The sequence below is a fragment of the Sinocyclocheilus anshuiensis genome, unplaced genomic scaffold, assembly GCF_001515605.1.
Source record: "Sinocyclocheilus anshuiensis isolate Anshui unplaced genomic scaffold, SAMN03320099.WGS_v1.1 scaffold23, whole genome shotgun sequence".
Classification (NCBI taxonomy): domain Eukaryota; kingdom Metazoa; phylum Chordata; class Actinopteri; order Cypriniformes; family Cyprinidae; genus Sinocyclocheilus; species Sinocyclocheilus anshuiensis.
The window spans coordinates 1,234,774-1,257,514 of NW_015552545.1; the positions used below are offsets into that span (position 1 = coordinate 1,234,774).

Consider the following 22,741-nt stretch of genomic DNA (forward strand, 5'->3'; position numbering starts at 1 on the left):
AAGATAGAAGGTTCATAATTGATTTTCTCACTCATTTTATGTTGACGTAAGTCTGCCACCATCTGGACCATGTTACGGTGAATCTAAAGCTGGGGTGGGGGGGTTATTTTAAAGCTGCTATAACTGAGTGACTGTAACACTATTCAATAATGACACAGTCCAGTACTGATCATTAAAGACTTTAAAAAACAAAAAGAATCTGCAGCTACTGAGAAAAAAAGTCAATTACTCAAAACAATGAATGCTGCGGCAAAGCATTCCTCCTATTAAAACCCTCATGTGGTGTTCGGGTCCTTTTTGCTCTGAAAAAAAAATATTTTTCCCGAAAATACTAGTTAATGTTATCGCATTGGACTGAAATTTTGTGACTTTGTTCAACACAAGGGTTAAGGCTATTAGTCTCTCCCATTCCCCTCTGGAGTGACTCTAAACTTAACCAGAACAAGGGATGGAGAAGAGTGATGAGATTCCTGATCGTGCTGCAAAGCCTAAGAGGAAAGACAGGATCTTTAACAAGAACTATCTGCTCTTATGGGGAGTGTAATAATACTGTGCAGAACCGATTAATATTCATGAATAGTATGTTTAGAGTTATTTAGCGTGAGACAGTGCTTTTAATTTGGATGACTGCTTGACTGAGGTCTGATCATTTGCGTGTGTTTACATGGGCAGTGAGATATGCACAGTCATTAACTTTGTGCATATTTGAACTCAGAGTGCATTGCATGGTGTGTTTATGAAATACAATACAATTCTTCTAACCACTTCTCTGCTATGGTACTAATTGGAGTATATAAGAGTCTGTCTATATGAGTATGTATTTTTGAGTATTTAGTAAGACAGTTCACCAGTATTACAACATAACCTGTTATAAAATGGCATCAGCTCCTTTGTAGCCATGTAATCTAAATTCACCTCAACCCTTAAATTTGACAAGAACACACACACACACACACACACGCACACACACACACACACACACTGCATGTTGTGTTCACTTGTGTTACCTTTTACTAGTGTTTAAAGTGTGACAAACATGCAAAAAAATAAGAAATCAGGAAGGGGGCCAACACTTTTTCACACCACTGTATATATATGTATATATATAATATGTGTATATATATATATATATATATATATATATAATGTGTGTGTTCTTGTCAAATATATATATTTATATATTTTTTTCCCAGTCATTTGGACTATGGCCTCATGATCATCAGTGAGCAAGTGGAAAAGCTGAAAGAGAATGGCCACAAATCCCTCCTTTTCCGTAGAGCAAGAGGCATTAGCCCAAAGAATATTTGTGAATGCATAATTTGAGAATCCAACAGAAACACAACATACTACGGTTTGCAATTCAGTTTAACTAATAGCCGCAGGAGGATTTAGAGATGTTGTTCTGCAGTTCATCAGGCTGTTTTTATCAAACAGTGGCCTGTTGTAAAAGGACATTTTGGTCAAAAGCAAACATTTCTGGTGTGTAATAAGACATGCAAAAGCATATCATGGACATTTGACAACCAGCACGGCCTGCAAGCCGCACAAAGTCTTGTATCTCAGATTAAAAGAAAGATAATCCACATCCTCCTCTGTGATAGCCATAAAACATCCATGTGTAGCTAGACTCACAGATGCACTGAAGTATCTTGTGGTCACAACAATTAAGTGATGCCCATGTCTTCATGCCCCCTCTGGCATATTTTTGTGTCTGTCATGGGTTACTGTGCTCTAATCTGTGCCAAAAATATCTCCCAAGCACATGGTCCAGGGAGTTCATGCTGTCATGGTTCTCTGAAGAACAGGAATAAAATGGCTTTAATAGGTGTTTATTTTCAGCCCACCCTCGGTTTACATGAGAGCAGGCCTGAGGTCTAAAGAATGAAAGCTAACAGACACATAGGAACACAGGATCCTAGACTTTAGGTGTATCCTCAACTCATGACAGTTTGACTCTTCAGCCTGTCTACAGCGTCTGGAGTTGATTTTATTCAAAAGCACACATTCAGCAGTCCTGCCAGAACAGACTACCTATCAACTCTGCTGTCAGTGCTGTCACATGAGAACAAAAATTGATGTCTGGTTTTATTATTTACCATGTGGGATAGGAAGAGGTCATTGAGAGACAAGGACCACACTGCATTTTTCTCTTACGGTGCTCATGCCTTAAATTTAATTTAATTTAATTTAATTTAATTTTTAATTAATTTTTTTTCTTTTTATGTAGTCTTTTTTTCTGCAGGTTACACTAGTAGGTAGCAACTTGCAAGTGATTGTCTTTATGGGTGAGGTGGATTAATTCAGATAATAAACAAGATACTTTTTTATGACTGAGTCATTGAATCATTCTCCCAACCCATTTGTTGAAAAAACACTACTACTGTGTGTTGCTATTACACATTACTGGTTGTGTAATCTTTGGTTAGTATTATTTAAAAATCACATTTAATTTTTACAAACCAGTGCTCTTATAAATTAGTATGCAGGTGCAGAAGAAGAATCTTCTGTTGTAGTAGGAGCTCTGAAGGGTCAAGACACTGTTTTCCAGTTTGTTTACTGATGTTTAGACTCTGTGTGGGTTAAGCAAAACACAAAATGGCCACAATGGCATTCATCACAATTATGAAGTTGAATGAGGCACATTACAGATTTATTGGATCATTTGGGGGTTACTTCAGGGGTGAGAGCCTTCTGTCCACCCCATGCATATATTCAACATCCATTTTAATTTCAAGCAAACATACATAATTACACAACATCTCATGTCTTTAAATCTGAACCAGTCTTCCATGATGACCAGTTCGTTCCCTCTCCTTTGTTTAAGGGGAACGGGCAGTTATCTGTCCCTGATTGTCTAAGTAAGTTATCAGGAAATGAGTTTTCCTCTTCTTAATTTAGTTTGCCTTTGTTAGGAGCCAAAGGGTACGTACACACATATACACTGACTTGACTAATTTTTGTACTTACAGTGTGTTGTGTGTGTGTGCAGAGGGAGGAGGCACACTGATGTTGAAAGGAAGTGACTATGGGCTACAGACCTGTTTATGGGTTATTGATTTTTTTTTAAAGCTCAGCCATGGAGACAGATAGCTGAGTAAATCCAGCTAGTGTCCAGCTCTGTGAGAGAAGAAAATGCACAGTAGCAGGTAGAGTTCACCAGGGAGGGGACGGTGTCACTATAGTACTTCCTGTGTTTCTTCTCCATTAGCCACAGTAATATAAATGTCACCTTCTTACTCACAGACAAGATAAAATAGAGCCCTCATTATCTCCTTTCGGTATGAAATGCCATAGCTGTGTCATGGTCAAAAATAGGTCACCCTGACTTCCCTGAGTAAGAGTGGAAAAGTGTACACTGGATTTGCTTAGAATATACTGCATGTGTCCTTCCTCAAGCTGCTTATTGTGACACCATTTGTTAGGAGAAAAAAAGGTAATAAGATATGACTGTAGCATTCTGTTCAAGACAATGCTAAAACCAGATGCTAGGACAAATGTTGCATATCCTCCACTTTTTCATCATTTCCAATAAATGGAATAACAATCATGTCAACTTTTTCTTCATCCTCAAGAGTGCCATTAGCAAAGCCAGAGTTCAGCAGTAGTTTGAGGAATGAGCAAGGTGAGCACAAGTTAATTGATGTAGGAATGATCCATCCCACAGGCTTAGCATCCATCCACTCATGCATCCATTTTCCAAACTGCTTGTGCTGTGTAGGATGGCAAGGATGCTGGAGACTATCCAAGTGTCTCGGGCTGTAGGAAGGGCTACATCACTTATAATCCGATCTTAACTTGCAGTGAGTCAGCTAAGCAATTAATAGGTGATGACCTGCAATGCGTAGGCCTACTCATTATGATTGTTGAGAGGTAAATCACTATCGAAGAAGCCATCGAAAAAAGATTCCAGTTCAGCAATTCATATGCATTTATTACTCTGGAATACTTGACTCCAACTGGTCAATAGATCTAAGTAAGGGTAGTGCTATATTTTTTGACAGGAATGAAAATGCGCAAATTCCCAGTGAAATTACTTGATATTAATATTACTGTAATACTGTTGTTGTGTTTGTATTCTGATTGTTTTCTACATTGTCATGGGCTGTTTTTTTTTCTTAGCAGAAGCTGACATACTGTACACGAACATAACATAGGCTACATGTAAGATTATAAAATACGTTAAACTTGAATCAGTATTTCATGTCCACATATTTATTTATTTGGTGGGTATGCCTAGCCATGTAAGTGATGTTTAATTAATGTACATTATTCCTAAGCAGTATCTCATTGTTAACAGTACACTGAAAAAAATGTTTAATTCATCCAATTAAAAAAAAAATTAGGGTAATGATTCACATCTATATTTTTTAACTTGAGCCAATGAAAAATAAATAACTTGCCCTTAGGGTAAACAATATATCTCAAGTTAAAAAAATATAGATTTGAATCATTACCCTACATTTTTTTAATTGGATGAATTAAACATTTTTTCAGTGTAGTTAAGTATCAGTTAACATGAACAGTACTTACACGGCATTTACTAATCTTAGTTAACGTTAAATTCAACATTATTAAAATTAAATTCTATCTGTTAACTTAATGCTGTGAACTAACATGAACATTTTTATTAACATTACCAAAGGTTAATAAATGCTGTAAAAAGACATTGTTCATTGTTAGTTGATGCATTAACTAATTTATGCATTATCTTTAGTGTAAAGTGTTACCAATTTTTTTTTTAACTACAGTACAAGGTTGCCTCATAGATATTGCTAGTGGTGAGTGAACTGGTTTGTAGGTGGGCTGTCAGTGAGTTGAGCCTTTTGTGCTGAAGGAAGCCAAAGAAGTCAATTTTAAATTAACTGGACCCTAATACCAAGTCCAGGTCACTCTCAACCACTCTCATTTCTTCGTTTGAAGTCTACTCCTACTCAGCCTGCATTAATATCCATGCGTCTGATGTTCTCTCCCACAGACAAGCTACTGTAAGAGCAGACTGTGGGGGTTGGAGAGACATCCATTTCTATCAAGATGAAAACACGTTTAATTTAATCACCAACAATGACTCATACCTGGTGGCCCATCATTAACCTGAGAAGACTGTGAAATATTTCTTAAAGAGAACCAAACTGTCCTGACGTTGCAGCCTAAAATAATCAGTCCATATGAATGGAGTTGTATGGTGACTTTTATGTCTTTAAAGGTTATATCCAGAGCTGGAATGTGGTACAAACAGTGCTCATTAAAGGCATGTGTCAGACTCACAAAGTTCAACGGACACCAAGAAAAACAGTGACTCACATTATTCTGTCAGACACAAGCTGAAGACTGAGGAGCAAAATGACAGGAAATGCATTCTCACTTTTTATGACTCAAAGATGAACTTCCAAAAAATAAAGAATATGGTTTCCACAGTCACGAAAAACCTGGACATATTAGGGAATTTTAAAACAATTATTTTCAGGCCTGGAAAACTCATAAAAATTAATAAAATGTTAAACAAAAAAAGTAATAAAATTTTCTAGTGAATATTTCGAGACATTGTCATCTCAGCTATATGTGCTAATTTCTAGATATACTCAACTAGAAATAAGCTCTTTTTAAAAATACTTATCTATGAATTAATTGGTTTAAAATGTAGGATTTTGTTATGGTCAGTTTCAAAACAGCAAGTGCCAGTCAAAACTTGAGACAGGATCTGCAATTGTGAATGCAAGTTTTGTTAATATTATCTGTTAAAGTTTAATTCATATTGTGTCTAAGCATTAATGTGCTTAGAACCATCAGTGGAGTTCAAACAGTTTTTCACAGTGCTAAGCTGTAGTTTGTTGACAGATGTTGCACAGTCTGTTCTTGTGTCTCTTTCAAAAATGGTCTCCATGAAAAAAATCCTTGTGTCTGTCAATGAGCAACATTTCAATTACGTACCTCTTGGCACATTGTTTTCATAATCAGACACTGGCAGAGAACAAAGGACCTCCTTTGTGCTTAAAAGCTATTAGTTTTAGCAGATATCAGCTCTTTGAGCAGGTTCTTGGCATAGTTTTATCTAAGAGCATTAACAGGATTAAAAAATCCCAGAGGGATGGTAGGCATTCACTGACAAATATCAGAACTGGAACCTTCCAGCTTATAGAACACAGAGTGGGACAAATGAATATAGCCTATCACTCTAACAACAAGGGGAAAACAAGATAGTGTCAATATGTAATCTATTAGATTCCATCTTGACGTTCAAAGGATAATTAAAATGCCTAAATTTGACCAGCGCATATTTCTAGAAATACTTTTTTTTTTTTAAATCCCGATTTGCGCAACCAAAATAATGTGTAAGTATATTAATATAATACATTTTCAGGAAGAAGTTTAATGAGAATGAACGTAGTCTCGATTTAAACAGGTTACACCTGGTCAGCTACTGCCCTCTAGAGAAAACAGTCGGATATAGCGAAAGCCTAAGAATATGAAAAGCATGTCCATGCACATAAAAATGTAAAATACATAATGTCAGGAGCATCAGATAAAACCACAGATAAGATCATGATATTTGTTATCCCACTTATTTCTGTATCAGCCTAGCTGTTCTCACTTTCTCTAGGATGACTAACCATCAGCAATAAGCAAACTTATGCCATATGCCATTTTGAACCTGTCATATGCTGCCAACTCCAACTAATTAATTTCTCTGTTTATTCAAGGGGAGCTTTAGCTTATGTCCCCAGAGGCCATTTGTTAATATCATGTTTTCCCCCTCCCAGTGGTGTGTTCTCTGGGGGCTGGCATATCTTGTTTTGGTTTCCTAACCAATCTGGACCTGATTAGATCCCATGGGGTTTCATACAAAATATGTGTTCCTTTTCTACTGTTTGTCTGTTGTGTTGGGGCTTTCAATAAATATGACATACATACAGTAGGTCAATCACACAGTTGTGTAGTTATTTATTAGATTGCCCTACCAACAAATAAAATAAAATAAATAATAATAATAATAAAATGAATAAATAATAATAATAAATAAACAGAAATTAAATAAACATAATAAAAAAATAATTTATTTAAATAAATACATTTGTTTCCATCTATCTATCTATCTATCTATCTATCTATCTATCTATCTATCTATCCTGTATATTTAACAATTAATGACTACAATCAATGACAATCTTATAGTATGATAAGGGATTAATTGGCAGCCTGCCATTTCTGACTGCTGGGGGAAAAAAAAGAGAAAAGCCGACTGACTGCCCACTGACCTATTTTCCACAGTTTAGTAAATATGGGGATTACTAACAAATTAAGTAGGCAGTATGTAAATGAATTTAGGGTTGCAAGTTTCTGAAATATCCCACATTTAAGCTGTAAATAAAAAAATAAATTAAAAAAATAATAAATAAATGTACATTTAAAAAAGAAACTATTTTATTGTTTATTTGTCTCTTGCTCTTATTTGCAGGAATAACTCTTTTGGAAGTTTAGGTGTTTTAACCAGTGGAGGGCAGCAAAAAGCTTAGAGTCAACTAGAATAGTGATGTCAGATCTGCCTCCAGATTTGATGATGAGCTGAAATCATCCTAAAATGAACTGTTTACAATGACACTGATGTCATTTGTTGGCATGGCAAATACTAAGAAGCCCCATGAAACCAAACCTTTGCATGCAAACTAATGAGAGTCTGTATGATTTATCTATTTGTTGTTGAGTGTCATGTTGACATCTATAAATGTGCAGTAGATAAATACATCTGTGAAGCATTTTAATAATTTGCATAAATTTGTGTCAATAGACTGATATAACAATCTTGTTGTCCTGTCCGAGAGAACCCATTCCCATTCATTCTATTAGATTAGTTTGATGGTTCCTCAGAATGTAGCTCTGCTCAAGCTCGCACTGGGGCCCCAAGGCTTCTGCGAAGTGCTGGTTCAGACTAAATGAATTAAGACTGATTTCCATTGTCAGCTGGTGGGCCATGTCTTAGAGAATTTGTTGCTCGACTTGGCTTCATTATGACGCAAAACTATTCAGACCAGGTTTTAAATACCTGCTAACCAGGGTTATTAAAATTAACTAAAACTAAAAACTTAAACCATAAAATAATCTTTTGTTACTTAAAATAAAATGAACTTTATTTGAAGCTTAAATTAAAATTAAACCAAGGCAACAATTCTCATTTTCATCTAGTTTAACTTGATGTATAATGTAACTAAAGCTAAAACTGAAATAAAAATTAAAAAATATATATTTAAAAAAAAAATCACAAAAACATAACAAAATTACTGAAGCTTTAGCAAAAATAAAAACGAAAATACAATAACAAAAACTAATTCAAAATATGAATAAAAACTATAATACTAAAATAACACTGCTGCTAACAGATGATGATTGCGTTAAGAAATAATGCCAAATATATATTTAAGAATTGCATTGTAAAAGTTTACATTTCATGTTAGAACAAAACTGAATATTACTTATTAACATTTTTTAAAACAATATTTACAAGTATTTATTCATTTTTTTTCACACACATATATAGAAATTAGTGAATGTTCAGTATTTATTCCCCTAATTGTTTGCTTTCAATAAATTGTGCTCAAGATGGAGAAACAACATAGAATTTAAACTTGACATGAAGACATACTTCAAATACTCCTTCTGTAAATATATTTACAAAATATAATTTATGATATTGTATTTGCCTGCAGATATTTAATTGCTTTTACATAGCACATCATGTTCAATATAAATTTAAAGTACAAGCGTTTTGATGCAACATTAAACCTGGAGGTGAAAATTACAATCAGACAAAACAATAAGCTGAAAACATTCATTCTGGCTCTAGTCTCTTCATTAGGAGGTGTGAGTTAAACAAGCATGTCCAAGACGGTTGCTCTCACTTTACGCCTGACTGATACTCAATGATGCATACATTATTGATCATAAGGGCTCTCAATTGGAATAGCATTAAATAACAAACTGTTTTGGACCACATACAAAATGATCAGAAATCTCCATGCAGTGAAAACAGAGCCCCAAAATCAACACTATTAGCCCTTTACTCTACTCAGGAGGAATACTCTGATTAATTAAAGGGCCATATTGGCTTGCCCCGGGGCAGACACTTACAGTACAAGCAACGCTGTCTACGAGGGGGAGGGGACATACCTAGAGTCTGCTGTTGTGCCTGCTTCACTCAGGGTACGGCTTACACCATGCAGGGGAGTATATTTTGGTATCGGGGATTATGCTGTTTAAGCAGACTCAAAGAGATTATGCCAACTAGACAGACTATGGCAGACTAATCTATTTTAATGGACTTTTCCTTGTCTGAAAATGAAGAGTGGGCTTTGTGATTAGACACATAAAAGTGCACAACAGCCCCCTAAAATATATTAAAGAGGTAAACCGAGTTAATTTGAAGTCTATTGTCTGTCTTCAGTCTGAGATATGAATTGGCTAGAATTGCTTAATAAACACAGAGACCTTATGTCATGGTGAATTATGAGAGCTGTTTAGAACTAATCAAGGGTAAAAGGCTTCTGAACTTCACTTGTAATTTCATGTGTCAATATCTGTTCTGCTATCAGGTGGATCAGGTTCAGTTTTATTTAAATCATATAGTCCCAGAGGATTCAAAGTAATTGAATGATTTTGCCTCAAATTTACATACATTTTTTAACCATAAACTAGTTTTATTATTAACTGTTCAGTAAACAGCAACATGTATAGTAGCCTATATAGTGATATAGGAAAATTAATTAACCTCAATTAATTTCATGATTCCATAAGCTTCAACTATATGTTCTTTAGTAAAAACAATAGGTTTTGAGAGAAAAAAAGGGAAAATTGTTACGCCAAAATTGTTAAAATTGCTACGGCAACCGTTTAGAGCAGCCGAGATCTGTAGGGGTTAGTTCACCCAAAAATGAAAATTAGCTAATAAATTACTCACCCTCAAGTCATCCTAGGTGTATAAGACTTTCTTCTTTCAGACGAATCCAGTCGGAGTTATATTAAAAATGGTCTTTGATCTTTCAAGCTGTTTAATGCCACTCAGCGGGTGTTGCATGCATCAGTCCAAAAGAAGTTAAATAAAAAGTGCCCATCCATAAAAAAAGTGTCTCACACGGCTCCGGGGGGTGAACAAAGGCCTTCTGTAGCGAATCGATGCGTTTTTGTAAGAAAAATATCCATATTCAAAACTTAATAATCACTTTAATGTAGCTTGCGCCAACAGTTGTACACAGAAGCAGTTCCGGGCGGATGACATATGAGGTCGTCTTTGCGCATGTGCCGCTCAGAAGTGACGCACGGGGAAGCGCAGGGGAGAGATCAAAACAAAACAACGGTCACTAATTAGAAGTACAAAACTAAGATGTGTAAAGAAGAATGTCAGAGGATTTGGATATAAGCCATTCATCTGAAAGAAGAAAGTCATATACACCTAAGATGACTTGAGGGTGATTTTTGGGTGAACTAACCCTTTTGTGCGATAATCTCTTTGGTAAGGCAGGATTTGAACTTAATTTCACCACACGATCATTCTAACTCTTCAGATATGCTGTGTCAAACCAGGTGAGGACAGGATTTTTTGGACAAGATGCCTGTGTCCAAACCGACGAGTCAGAGCTGCCAAATATAAAGATACTCGCTGCCAAAACTGCAGAGCTTATGAAGGTGTGTATCTGCTACCACTAGATAAATAGTCCCTTATCATGGTCAGCTTAGTCCGTTCATAAAACGTTTTTTTTTAATACTTTTTTTTTAACTACAAAAATAGTAAGTAGTCTGTCAGCTATAAGTCAATCTGCAGCCGTCTTTATAAATGCAAGTTTGTCTTGCCTTAAAAAAAAGGCCCACAGAAAGCTACTACTTTGTCAGTGCATTCCGCTAGATATGCTCAGTGAATTCATTAATGCTGCTGGCTTTTCATCTTATTAGTTCAAGATTCTTCTAACTTTAGCTCTGAGTGGCCTCACTGTGGGCTGTCTAGGTCACCTGCTGAGAGGGCATATGATGGCTTTGTGGTGAAGAACAGTGCCTTCACAAGGAATCCTCTAGCCTGCAGAGTTAAACATTGATTAGCAGGCTTGCAGCCGAATAAATGCTCTGCTAAATGCATGTTCTAGTTCTGTAACTCACAAAAATGAATTTATTTGTAGTTGGGAAGGAAATATAACCTTCCCATTGAAAAAGAAAGAAAGACAAATAGAAAAAATACTTACTGAATGGATAGTAGCAAGTTTGTGTTTATGTTATCATTTATTTATTTGGCAAATGATTTTATCCAAAGCAACTTACGGTCTTTGATAAGTTGGATATACACTGTATAGACCATAACCTTGGTGTTAACACCATTCGGTGTTAAATATTCTTTTATGTGTTTTAAAACATTTGATTGCATCTCAGGAAATGAACATGTTAAAAGAAGACACTGAAAATAAACTGAAAACAATACGTTTGCAGTATGAGACCCAACTGCAGGAAGAATCTGATGCCCTTTATGCAAGTATGAATGACAAAATCAAGAATTCGAAGAACTGCCAAAAAGAGGTCTGTATACAATGCTGCTTTTATTATAAGCAATACATGTAATCATGTTTCTACTTAATATCTGTTTTATTTGAAGAAATTGTCTGTTCTTCGGAAAAGCTATAAGCAGCAGCTCTCAGATGCTATGCAGGTGATCAAAGCCAGTTATATGGTAAGCTTTTAATGAATTTGTAATATCAACTAACATATTGCAAAAAATAGGTTTGTTTTTTATTTGATATAATTTACAAAGATTCACAATGAATCTTTTGATATGAAATCTTTACAAGAATAAAGAAGAGACGGATCTGGTTTCTGATGTTACTGATGGGAGAGTAAAGGACCTTCTGAATGAGCTACAGGAGAAGAACTTGAAGATTGAGCGTATGGTTGAACAGCTAAAGAAATATGAGGTACAGACTCTCTGCCATTCGTCACAGAAAAACTTGTGTACAATAATCAGTTTAATTTAAATATAGGCCCGTATGTATGTAAATACTATGCAAAGAAGCAATGAAGAAGGACCAGTAAGCAAAAAAAGGGATACATACAGAATGTTGTGAAAATTTGCAGAATATTTGTAATACATACACTATTGTTCAGAAGGTTGGGGCTGATAAAATGTTTTTAAAAGAAGTCTCTTATGCCCACCAATGCTGCAATTATTTGATCAAAAATACAGTAAAAACAGTAATATTATGAAATGTAATTACAATAAAAATAACAGTTTTCTATTTTAATGTATTTTAAAATGTAATTTATTCCAAAGCTGAATTTTCAGGAGCCATTACTCCAGTCACATGGTCTAACATGCTGATTTGGTGCTTAAGAAACTTATTATTATCAATGTTGGAAACTGCTTAATAATTTTGTGGAAGCCTTGATACATTTTTTCATGATTCTTTGATGAATACTTATTGATATACATCTTTTATAAGATTATACATCTAATGTGTCCTTGCTGAATAAAATAAATTATTGCAATTGCATTTATTTTGTGCGCATATATATTTTTATTTACAGTATTTTTTGTGCTTTTTTTATGGCAGCCTTTATGCTAAAGCATTGTTTAGCCAGTAGTGCATTTATCTTTAATGATGTCAATATGATTCTTGATTGCTAAAATGTCATCCAGCTTGTGTTGTTATTGACCAGCAGGATGGTAATTATTGTTTAGTGGCCTGCTCTATTATGGCCTGAAGTGCACTTGGTAGTGGCCCGGACCCCATGGCTGTACACTAATAAGCAGGTACTTGCTTTCCACAAAGTGAAATCAATTGCTCACCTTTATGCCCTTGCGAAAGGGATTTACATGTAACATGAATGAGCTATCAGGTGCCGATAAGTGAGGTGTCTATTATTGGCCTTTTTAATAGGCTGCCCCTCTCACTCCGCCTGAGAGAGTTATCTCTCACCCTTAGTGTCTGAGCTCTGTCCAAGCAAAACGGCTGCTTGTGTAGGCAGATGGCCGGGAGAACAGCCATACAAAACCTGCCACTCAAAGTGTAACAAATGAGTGCAGCCCAGCGGAGTTCAAGCTTTGTTCATTGTGCTAATGAAAACTCTCACGCCCACAGGAGAGATGCATGGCTAATCACCTGTAGTTCTGTTACTGCAGCAGATGGTGGAGCCAGAGTTAAAGGTTGGGGTGTTCAAACAGGTCAGTAAGATGTTCCTTAGAGTATAAATTTTACATTTACATTTACATTTAATCATTTAGCAAATGAGGAGAACAATAGAAGCAATCAGACCAACAAGAGAGCAACAGTATACAAGTGATGTGACAAAGTCTAGCACAGTACACATAGCAAGTTTTTTTTTAAATAAATGAGTAAAAACAAATAGATAAGTGCTAGTATTAATTGGTCAGGTGCTGACAAAATAAAAGTGTCTTTTTTTGAAAATGGCTAAAGACTCAAATTGAGATCCAGTAAAAGGTCAGTGAGAGTGATTTTGTGCCTCTTTGGAATGGCACCACGAGGCGTTGTTCACTTGCAGAACGCAAGCTTCTGGAGGGCCCATAAGTCTGAACAAGTGAGTTTAGGTATGTTGGTAAAGAGCCAGTGGTACCAAACATCAGTACCTTGAATTTGATGCGAGCACCTATTGCCAGCCAGTGCAAACTGATGAAGAGAGGTGTAATGTGGGCTTTCTTTCTTTTCGAGGAGGAAAAATTAGGTTCAGTATCTATGAACAAATAATACATTGATACTGTCTCTCCCTAGATGATGACAATGAAACAAGGAGGGAAGGCTGAAGGGTGGGTGATGTTTGGGTTGAGGTAACCACCCTGCATGGAGTCATATTTCTGTCATGCTGGATGCACCGATGCCCATTCCTATATGTGATAGAGTAATCCTGCTCCATGACATGTACATCATTATCATCTGACCGTCACATTTGGGGAGTCACATTCATAACATATGGCTCTTTATTCTGGGATTAAATCTATAGCAAACAATCATGAACCATATGCAAGATGTCATAAATCAGAGCATTTAATTTATTATGTGTGACTAAATGACGCTGTGACTTACAATCTCAAGATACAAAAGCTGGGATGGTACCTTTTCAAAAGGTACCCTTTTGTACCTTTTTTACCCCTAAAAGGTGTATATTAGTACCTTAAATGTACATATTAGTACCATTTGTCACTGCCCCAGTGACAGCATTTTTACCTTTTTTTCCTTTTATGTTGTTAAGGCTCATTCGAAGTCATACCAAACGTGACGAAAAAGCAAAACCGCCAAACATCAAATAAACTTATAGCAATCAAAACCTGTTTATGATTGCAAGTTACTTTCTTTATGAATGAGTGAGAGAGAGACAGAGTGAATAAAGTGGAAAAAATAAAGGCCTTTGAACGCCTGCACAATTTTAAGTGTGACAGGCATGCAAAAGCCCAGTTAATGTTCGGGGCATGAATGGGATCAACTGCGTGGATATCACAGGAACCTGATGGGCTCCATGCGGCTCCCAGTCTGCAAACTTCAGCGCGCTGACATGTGATGTGATCCTGGTGACACTGGCAGCGCTGCTACTGAGGGACTGCACAAAGGCAACAAGCCCCCCCCCGGGAAACTGTGCTCTCTGCGAACCCCCTGGGGCTGCTCAGCCATCCTCCAATCGGCCCCTCATGGCCTGGCTCTGCCGAGCTTGTTAGAAAGCAGAGCCCAGACCGTGGGTGGATAGGCCCCAGCTGCCTTCCTTGACTTCCAGAATAAATTGACCTGAATGACAGGGGCACACAAACAGTATGATGTGTATTATTCCTGTCAATAAAAATGTCCCCATGAATTATGGGCTTTGTATGTAATGTACTGCCGTCTTTCTTCCGGGCAAGAAGAAAAGGGCGAAAGAGAGAACAGGAAAAAAAAAGAGATCGTCCTCTTCTAAATGTGTTTGCTTTTTTGTTTCTCGCTTTTTATTATTCAGAGGGAAATGGTAGGAGGCAGAAAGTTGTACGACTGCTTTGTGCCTGAATGGCACTCATATTTGCCACGCAGCTTGAGCGGCATGGCTTTTGTTTTGCGCTATAAAGGGAAAGTTAAAAAGGACTTGTGTCATTTTTCAGATCGGCTCAGAGGGAGCGGAGGATCTCGAGAAAAGCAGACTGAAGTCAGAGAATGAAAAGCTAAAAGATAACATTGACTCGTTGCACGTCGAGCTTGAAGAAATTCCAGTCCTGGAATCCAAAGAGCAGAGGCTGGGTAACGTCACATTTTAAACTTTTTTTTTTTTTGGATAAACCACTCACAAAAAAGTGTGCTTAAGTTTTTTTCCTATGGTTTTTGGGACAAAAACAAACATTTGTCACGAATGCTTGTTTTGGAAACATAGACTGATTCTCTTATCTTTCCCGGTGTGTGAGGTAGTTAGCATTCAGAGCGCAATGTTTGAGGACACTTGTCAGACCACAGCTATCATCTCACACTCTGTGGGAGTCTGTGAGGAGAAAGCAAACACAAGACAGGTGTATTCTCAAGGGTCAGGCCTTTATCTTTCATAATGTTTGACATTCATTCATTGCTTATGTAACTTTGGTAACCATCTGAATATTTTACGCCACTGCTTTTTTTGATTACGCATGAAAACATAGATTTTTTAAATGCTCCAAAACAACATATCATCCATTTCATTGGAACATAAACTCCTTTTATGTGTCCCCATTCAAAATGGGAAGAACCATCTGCTAAAACATTTTGCATTGGCTGTGACTAAAGATAAGAGCTGTCCAGGTCTTAAGTCTCTATGGAAATAAAAGCACTTGGGCAATAACACACACTTGGCCCTTGAACTTAGTGGTTTGTGTTTGGTCAGTGCATGTGAGTGGACGTGCCAACAGCAGTGCATCAGGTCAGAAGCTTGTCAGGACCCTGAGCCAGAACAGGTCACGCAGGCCAGGACTGGGCTTCAGTCCACTGACCCAAGATGCAAAAGATGAACAAAGACAAGTGGATGTCCTCTCGTTGTGCTCCCTGCATCAGCATATCATGAATATTACACTGGGTCTTTTTTGTGTGTGTGTGTTCTCAAATGTTCTCTCTTTCTTCTGCCTGTAACTCTGGATTTGGCACAGTTAAAATCAGAGGCTGACAACAGCAAAAAAAGCCCTTCAAAAGGTATTATATAGTACACAAATAAAGTCAGAGACATCCTTATATGCTCATTGCATTGTTTTATTTAAAACACTTTCATTTCCATTTATTGCAGCTGACAGGTGAACATGAGCAACTGAAAATGCAGTTAAACCTTGAAAGAGAAAGTGGCAAAGAAAAGGTGAGGTTTTTTACATTTGTTAAAGGATTATTTCAACTTAAACTTATTTATATAGCACCATTAAACACTACAATTGTTGACTAATGTGGTGTACAACAAGTCCAAAGATAGTCAACAGAAACATACAACATTTAGTTCACTTCCAGAATAAAAATTTCCTGATAATTTACTCACCCCCATGTCATCCAAGATCTTCATGTCTTTCTTTCTTCAGCCGCAAAGAAATTAAGGGTTTTAAGGAAAATATTCCAGGATTGTTCTCCATATAATGGACTTAAATGGTGGCCAATGGTTCGAAGGTCTAAACTGCAGTTTCAATGCAGTTTAAAGGGCTCTACACGAACCCAGCCAAGGAATAGGTCTTATCTAGTGAAATGATCTGTAATTTTCTTAAAAAAATTTAAATTGATATACTTTTAAACCACAAATGCACGTTTTGCACTAGCTTCGTAACGCGCATCCGCAAATTCACGCATTACGTAATCACGTTGGAAAGGTGACGCGCTGTTAGCTCTTCATTTTTGTGTACTCCGGTTCAAAAAGGTAGGGTAGGGTGAAAAACTCCATCTCATTTTCTCCTCCAACTTCAAATTCCTTGGCTGGGATCGTGTAGAGCCCTTTGAAGCTGCATTGAAACTGCAGTTTGGACCTTCAGCCTATTGACCACCATTGAAGTCCATTTTATGGAGAAAAATCCTGGAGTGTTTACTGCAAAAACCTTAATTTCTTTGCGACTGAAGAAAGAAAGACATGAACATCTTGGATGACATGGGGGTGAGTAAATTATCAGGAAATTTTTATTCTGCAAGTGAACTAATCTTTTAACTCAATAACCAGCATTTGTGGCATAATGTTGATTGCCACAAAATTCATTTCAGTTTGTCCACTGTTATTTTTTTTAAACTACATATATTACACACACAATGGAAGAAAATGGGGCCAATCGGTAAACATTAAAATGTTCACCTTTTACCAAGTTGCAAAAAAAAAAAAAAAAATTTGAAAATTGATTTTACACTGTAAAAAAGATTTTTCAAAGTTGTAAATAAAACAAAGATGTTTCACAAGAAAATATTTCATTTTTTTCTACTTCTAAATGTCACATTTAATTCAATGTGTAATTTGTGGTTTCTAATTGTTTGTGAAATTTACTAGCAATTTCTGAGTGAACCAATTTCTAAAAAAGAAAATAGTTTACTAACATTTTCTGTGTAAAGTTTATATTATATAATTATTATTTAATTATTATAATTATAATTATTATTATTATTTATATTTTACGACTTTGTTGCCATGTATGTTCAATAGGTTTTAGCAGAACAAGTGCTTTTGTGAACAAGTGAACAAGCTTCACATTTTTGCTATTAAATCTTCAAATAACTGGCCTCATTCACTTCCATTACATACTGGTTTTCCTGTTTCTCCCAGGAAATAATTCTCCTTACCAGTAATGGTTACTGTGTGACATCTAAGATAAATAGGGCAGCATACAGTATGTGAGGTTTACAGCCTAGACAATGTTGTCCCTCATAATTTTGCAGGTTTTACTTGTGTGTTAGCTCTGTGAGAAGAGAGAAGCATGCCAGCGGAGCAAATTACCATGAATTAAATACTCTGCAGCAACTGGTGCATGAGGGAGAACTAAATTATTTTATGATATTTGATCAAGCACAGCTGACGATATGAAGCACGGAGCTGACATTGTAGCATGTTGATATTGGTAAAACATTTGGTGAATGGCCGTGGTGCAGCGTTTTTGACATGCATTGATATAGCATTGTTTATTTAGTGTTTTATCTTTTGTGCAGTAAAGATGAAGTGTGTGTGAAGTAGCATTGCGTGGTGTTAAGATTGGGGCCATGCCAGAGTTTATATTATTGCACTACAGTAAGAAACCATGTTGTCAGAGTGCTTTGTTGTGCATTTTGAATGTGCTCTAAGTTGGACTGCTGCCTCGTATTCATAAGTCATCTCAAGTCATGTCAGCCAATCGCTGTATTTTACCATCAAAACCTTTAAATACAATATTAATTCATTTAAATATTTTAAAACTCAGAATCTTTCATTTACATATTTAAACAGTTTTACAGACAAAATTTATTCAAGCACTGGTTATCAAGTATTATTTTACATAGTGTCTGCGGTTGATTGCGAGGAACAATATGCACCAAGTTTGCCACACAATGGCTGGAATTAAAATATGAACACAGAGGACAACGTAAAAAGAGTGTGAAAGACTCTATGGTACTCAGCCATTGAATCCGGCCACACATAATCTAGAAGGTTAAAAGTCTCCCTCTGGCCTTGCAGGGTTGCTGGGAGACAAGCAGCAAGGGTCCTGTCAAAGCTGGCATAATTTACCCTGCAATCAAACACTCATATTAGCACAGCTCTTCAGCAGAGTAAAGAAAACTATGCATACAGATGTTTATTATTGTCACTTCTTGCTTGTTAGTTAGTTAGTATACTTAGGTTTATATTTCTGCAGTACAGCTAAAGCAAATGCACATAAAAATAATTTTTGTTTCAAAAAAATCTATTACAAGAGCATACTTATCATAGGTAAAAATGAATTTTTTTCTTAAAATATAGAAGAAATATATAAAATGCTCATAAGTATCTTAAAAATCGTCTCTAGGTTACGTATGTAACCATGGTTCCCCGAGGGAACAAGATGCTGCGTCGAGATCGCTTTGGGAATGCCCCTGCGTGACCGCGTTCTGAAGCACGTGTGAAATCAGTCCAATGGAGCAGCAAGACGTCACGAGCGGGGTGACGTGAGCGCCAGGAAATATAAAAGCGCATCCGGCAGAGCGCAAGTTAGCTTCGATGAAGTAGCGCCTGGAGGGATGCAGGGAGTATGGCAAAGAGACGCAGCGTCTCGTTCCCTCGGGGAACCATGGTTACATACGTAACCTAGAGACGTTCCCCTTCAGGAACTCGAGCTGCGTCGAGATCGCTTTGGGAACGAGAATTATATATATATATATATATATATATATATATATATATATGCATATGTATGTATGTATGTATGTATAGATGAGTAATATATGCATTTTTGATGACAGTGATTTGATTACTAGAAAGCTCACCACTGAAAATGAATTGTTGAAATTAATAAATAAATTAATACATTTATGAAATTTATTAAAATTAATAAATTGTGTTCTGCAATGCACATTTTTTATTTAAATTAATAAGTTTTTTTCTATGAATATTTTTAATATGTATTGAATATATTCCTATTATGCTCATATGCATAATTTAATATACAGATATACTGTATGATACAGTTTTTCGTTACTTATGTTGCATTCATTGGAATGAAAAAAACTTTAAATTGCTTTAAATCATTTATTTATTTATTTTAAAATAAAAAAACATGGTAAATTGCTAGAAAGCTTACTACTGAAAATGAATTTTTGAAATTGATAAAAGTTTTAAAACAAACTCAAGTTCTGCAGTACAGACCGTTTTTTTTTTATAAAGAAGACATTCTTTAATTTTAATTTGTTTTGTATGATTTAATATTTAGATTTTTTAATCTTTTTTTTCTTTGTTTTTCTTTATTTCTTTCTTTTATTTATTTGTTTTTTAACAGTGTTTTATAATAGAGGCATATTAGTTTCAGATCAGTAATGTTCTTCCGGCTCTTCACATAATACTGAGTGGACACACAACCTGGTAGGGCCAGGAAAGAGTCTAATGGAGCAGGTGGTGGCCAAACACACTCCATGTAGAAGACCTGGTTAAAACCACTAATGAAGACCTCCTTAATGTTGTTTGGGCCACCGGGAGAAAAGGATTATCCATATTTAGTGTAGCAGTTTAGACTGGCCTCTTTTCAGCCCTGCACCCTTTGTTGAGCCGCCCCTTTGTGCGGTGACTGACAAACTCAATGTTAAGGTCTAGCATGGTGGCTATAAAAATGTAAAGTGAAAAAATGACGTTTTGAAAAAACGATGTTTTTCTCCACTTTATTTTGGTGACTTTGATCAATGGAGCAGAACATTTGTTTCTATAGCCAGAAGGCTATGGAGGACCAAACCTGCAGAAATAATAAATAAATAAATAAATAACAGGAAAATAAAGAAATAAATGACTTGATAAAAACAAATATAGTTCATTTGTAATAAAATTTAATCCTGAATTTATTTGTATGACCTTTTTCCTATATGTATTATTTTCTGTATTTATTTTTACATTTATTTTTATTCTTTTTCAGTTTTATTTACTTATCTTATCGTTTATTTTTATATTTATTTATTTATTTATTTATGTATTTATTTATTTTAAATGTATTTATTCATGAGTTTATTTATTTTTTATATTTATTTATTCCCACATATATTTATTTCCAGCTTTATTTATTCATTTATTTATTGTTACTTTTCCGTGTGCAGCATGGAAATGAGGGAGGCGGTCCTTGCGGAGCTCCGGTGTATCATTGGTTGAGAGAGCTCACGCAGAAGCGTCAGATCAAACGAGATCGGAGTTTGTGGGATCAACTGCAGAGTTGCCAGATATTTTCACAGATTCACATTTTTATGTCGAATTACACAGAGAAAATCGTGACTCCCAAATGCATTGTGAGTCTAAATGCAATCGTAAACCAGTTGCACCAAAGGACCTAGTTAGACCTACGGTCTACTCAGGCTCACAATGCTTTTTGGAATCGCGGCCCACTGGCAGTTGACGTCTATATTCGCAAGTTTAGGGACCATCTCTAAAGTTAAATACGACATTGGTATACATGATTGTAACTTCAATAGCATTTGAAGAGAACGACTTACAGTCACAAAACCAACTGTAAAGTGGTTATCTACGAATCAGGTATATTTAGCAATATTTAGATATAATTTGACAGTTTATTTTAATAAATTTGTAATTAAAATAAATGCAAAAATAAATACACAAAATAATATAATACATAAAGGAAAAAGTAATAAAAAAATTAATTCAGGGTTAAATTTTATTACAAATGAACTATATTTGTTTTTATCAAGTCATTTATTCCTTTATTTATTTTCCTGTCATTTTATTTATTTATTTATCTATATATTTATTCGTTTTTAATTTCTGCAGGTTTGGTCCTCCATAGAAGGCTGCAGGAAACACCTATAATGAGAGGCTGAAGCCCAGGCCAGAGTGGAGTGTGAAGCTCAGCTGGGTGTAAGCTTCGCCTCTGTGAAAAGACACCCAAATGAACGAGATATATCCAGCTGCAGACCCGCAGCACCAGCAGTTTCAGAACCGCAGCCACAGAACCGCTGCCACAGAACCGGAAGTGAGGGGCGGAGTTATTGACAACGAGAGAGCACGGTGAGTACTCTGTAATGGTTTTGCTATCATATGTTTAATAATTATCGTATATATTACGTTAAGCATTTATCTGCTAAGTACTTAACATGTGGCTTAACGTAATATATACGATAATTATTAAACATATGATAGCAAAACCATTACAGAGTACTCACCGTGCTCTCTCGTTGTCAATAACTCCGCCCCTCACTTCCGGTTCTGTGGCTGCGGTTCTATGGCTGCGGTTCTGAAACTGCTGGTGCTGCGGGTCTGCAGCTGGATACTATTGAAATGAACCACCCAACTGCACTTGTCAACAGCACTATTGGCTGACCACTTCTGAAGTTTTAACCTAGGTGTAAATACTCCTAAATATCCAAGAATCTTTTGGATGGTTGCAAATAAGCAAACAACATGAAGTCTCGCCTACTGTCCAGTCTTGTTTGTGATTTAAAACAAAAAATATTATCCTTTGCAGATAAAACAGTTAAAAGAGGAAATGGAGAAAGAAACTGCATGCATTGAAGCCTCACGGATGAAGGAGGTGAGTATGAGACCCAGCTGAATGCATGCTCAGATATGGCATGGACTTGACGTGAGTCCAATCTGTCTCAGGATGTTTGGAGGTCTTGAACCCTTGACCAGTGGACGGTCTCTCCATTACCCCAGACATCAGTGTCCTAAAGCAAAGACAGAGGATAAGGTGCGCACGCAGTGTCTAAGTCATATCGATTTTAGCCATGAGTCTGCGGTTAAAATTCAACCCGTACCAACAGTGAAACGCATTCATTAACAGCCCTGAGTGATGGATGGCAGCTCCCCTCTCCCTTCTTCAAGTGCAGATCTTTTTCTTTTTCACTGAAAACACATCTAATATGCTTTTTCTGTCACAAATATGAATTATAACCTTGCTAACTCAAGGAAATTCACAATCAAGCTATTTATGTTTATGTACACTACCGTTCTAAAGTTTAGGGTCAGTAAGATTTTTTTTAAAGGAATAATGACGTTTTATTTTCTAATGTTTTTCTCACTAATATACATACCTTTCAAAAGTTTAAGGTCAGTGAGATTTTTTTTTGAAAGAAATTCCATAAGAATGCATTCAATTGATCAAAGGTGATAGGAAAGA

At 36.1% G+C, this 22,741-nt stretch overlaps 1 protein-coding gene across 1 annotated transcript in view; it reads left to right on the forward strand.

Annotated features, from left to right (window-relative positions):
* The first annotated feature begins 448 nt into the window (after positions 1 to 448).
* The window catches only part of LOC107664034 (microtubule-associated tumor suppressor 1 homolog), a 27,060-nt gene continuing 4,767 nt past the window's right edge, over positions 449 to 22,741 (forward strand). The window contains 10 exon segments of the mRNA XM_016454476.1: positions 449 to 540; positions 10,551 to 10,671; positions 11,404 to 11,547; positions 11,624 to 11,698; positions 11,817 to 11,939; positions 15,101 to 15,236; positions 16,089 to 16,129; positions 16,131 to 16,148; positions 16,240 to 16,310; positions 22,081 to 22,153. Of these exon segments, the coding sequence (XP_016309962.1) occupies positions 449 to 540; positions 10,551 to 10,671; positions 11,404 to 11,547; positions 11,624 to 11,698; positions 11,817 to 11,939; positions 15,101 to 15,236; positions 16,089 to 16,129; positions 16,131 to 16,148; positions 16,240 to 16,310; positions 22,081 to 22,153 (894 nt within the window).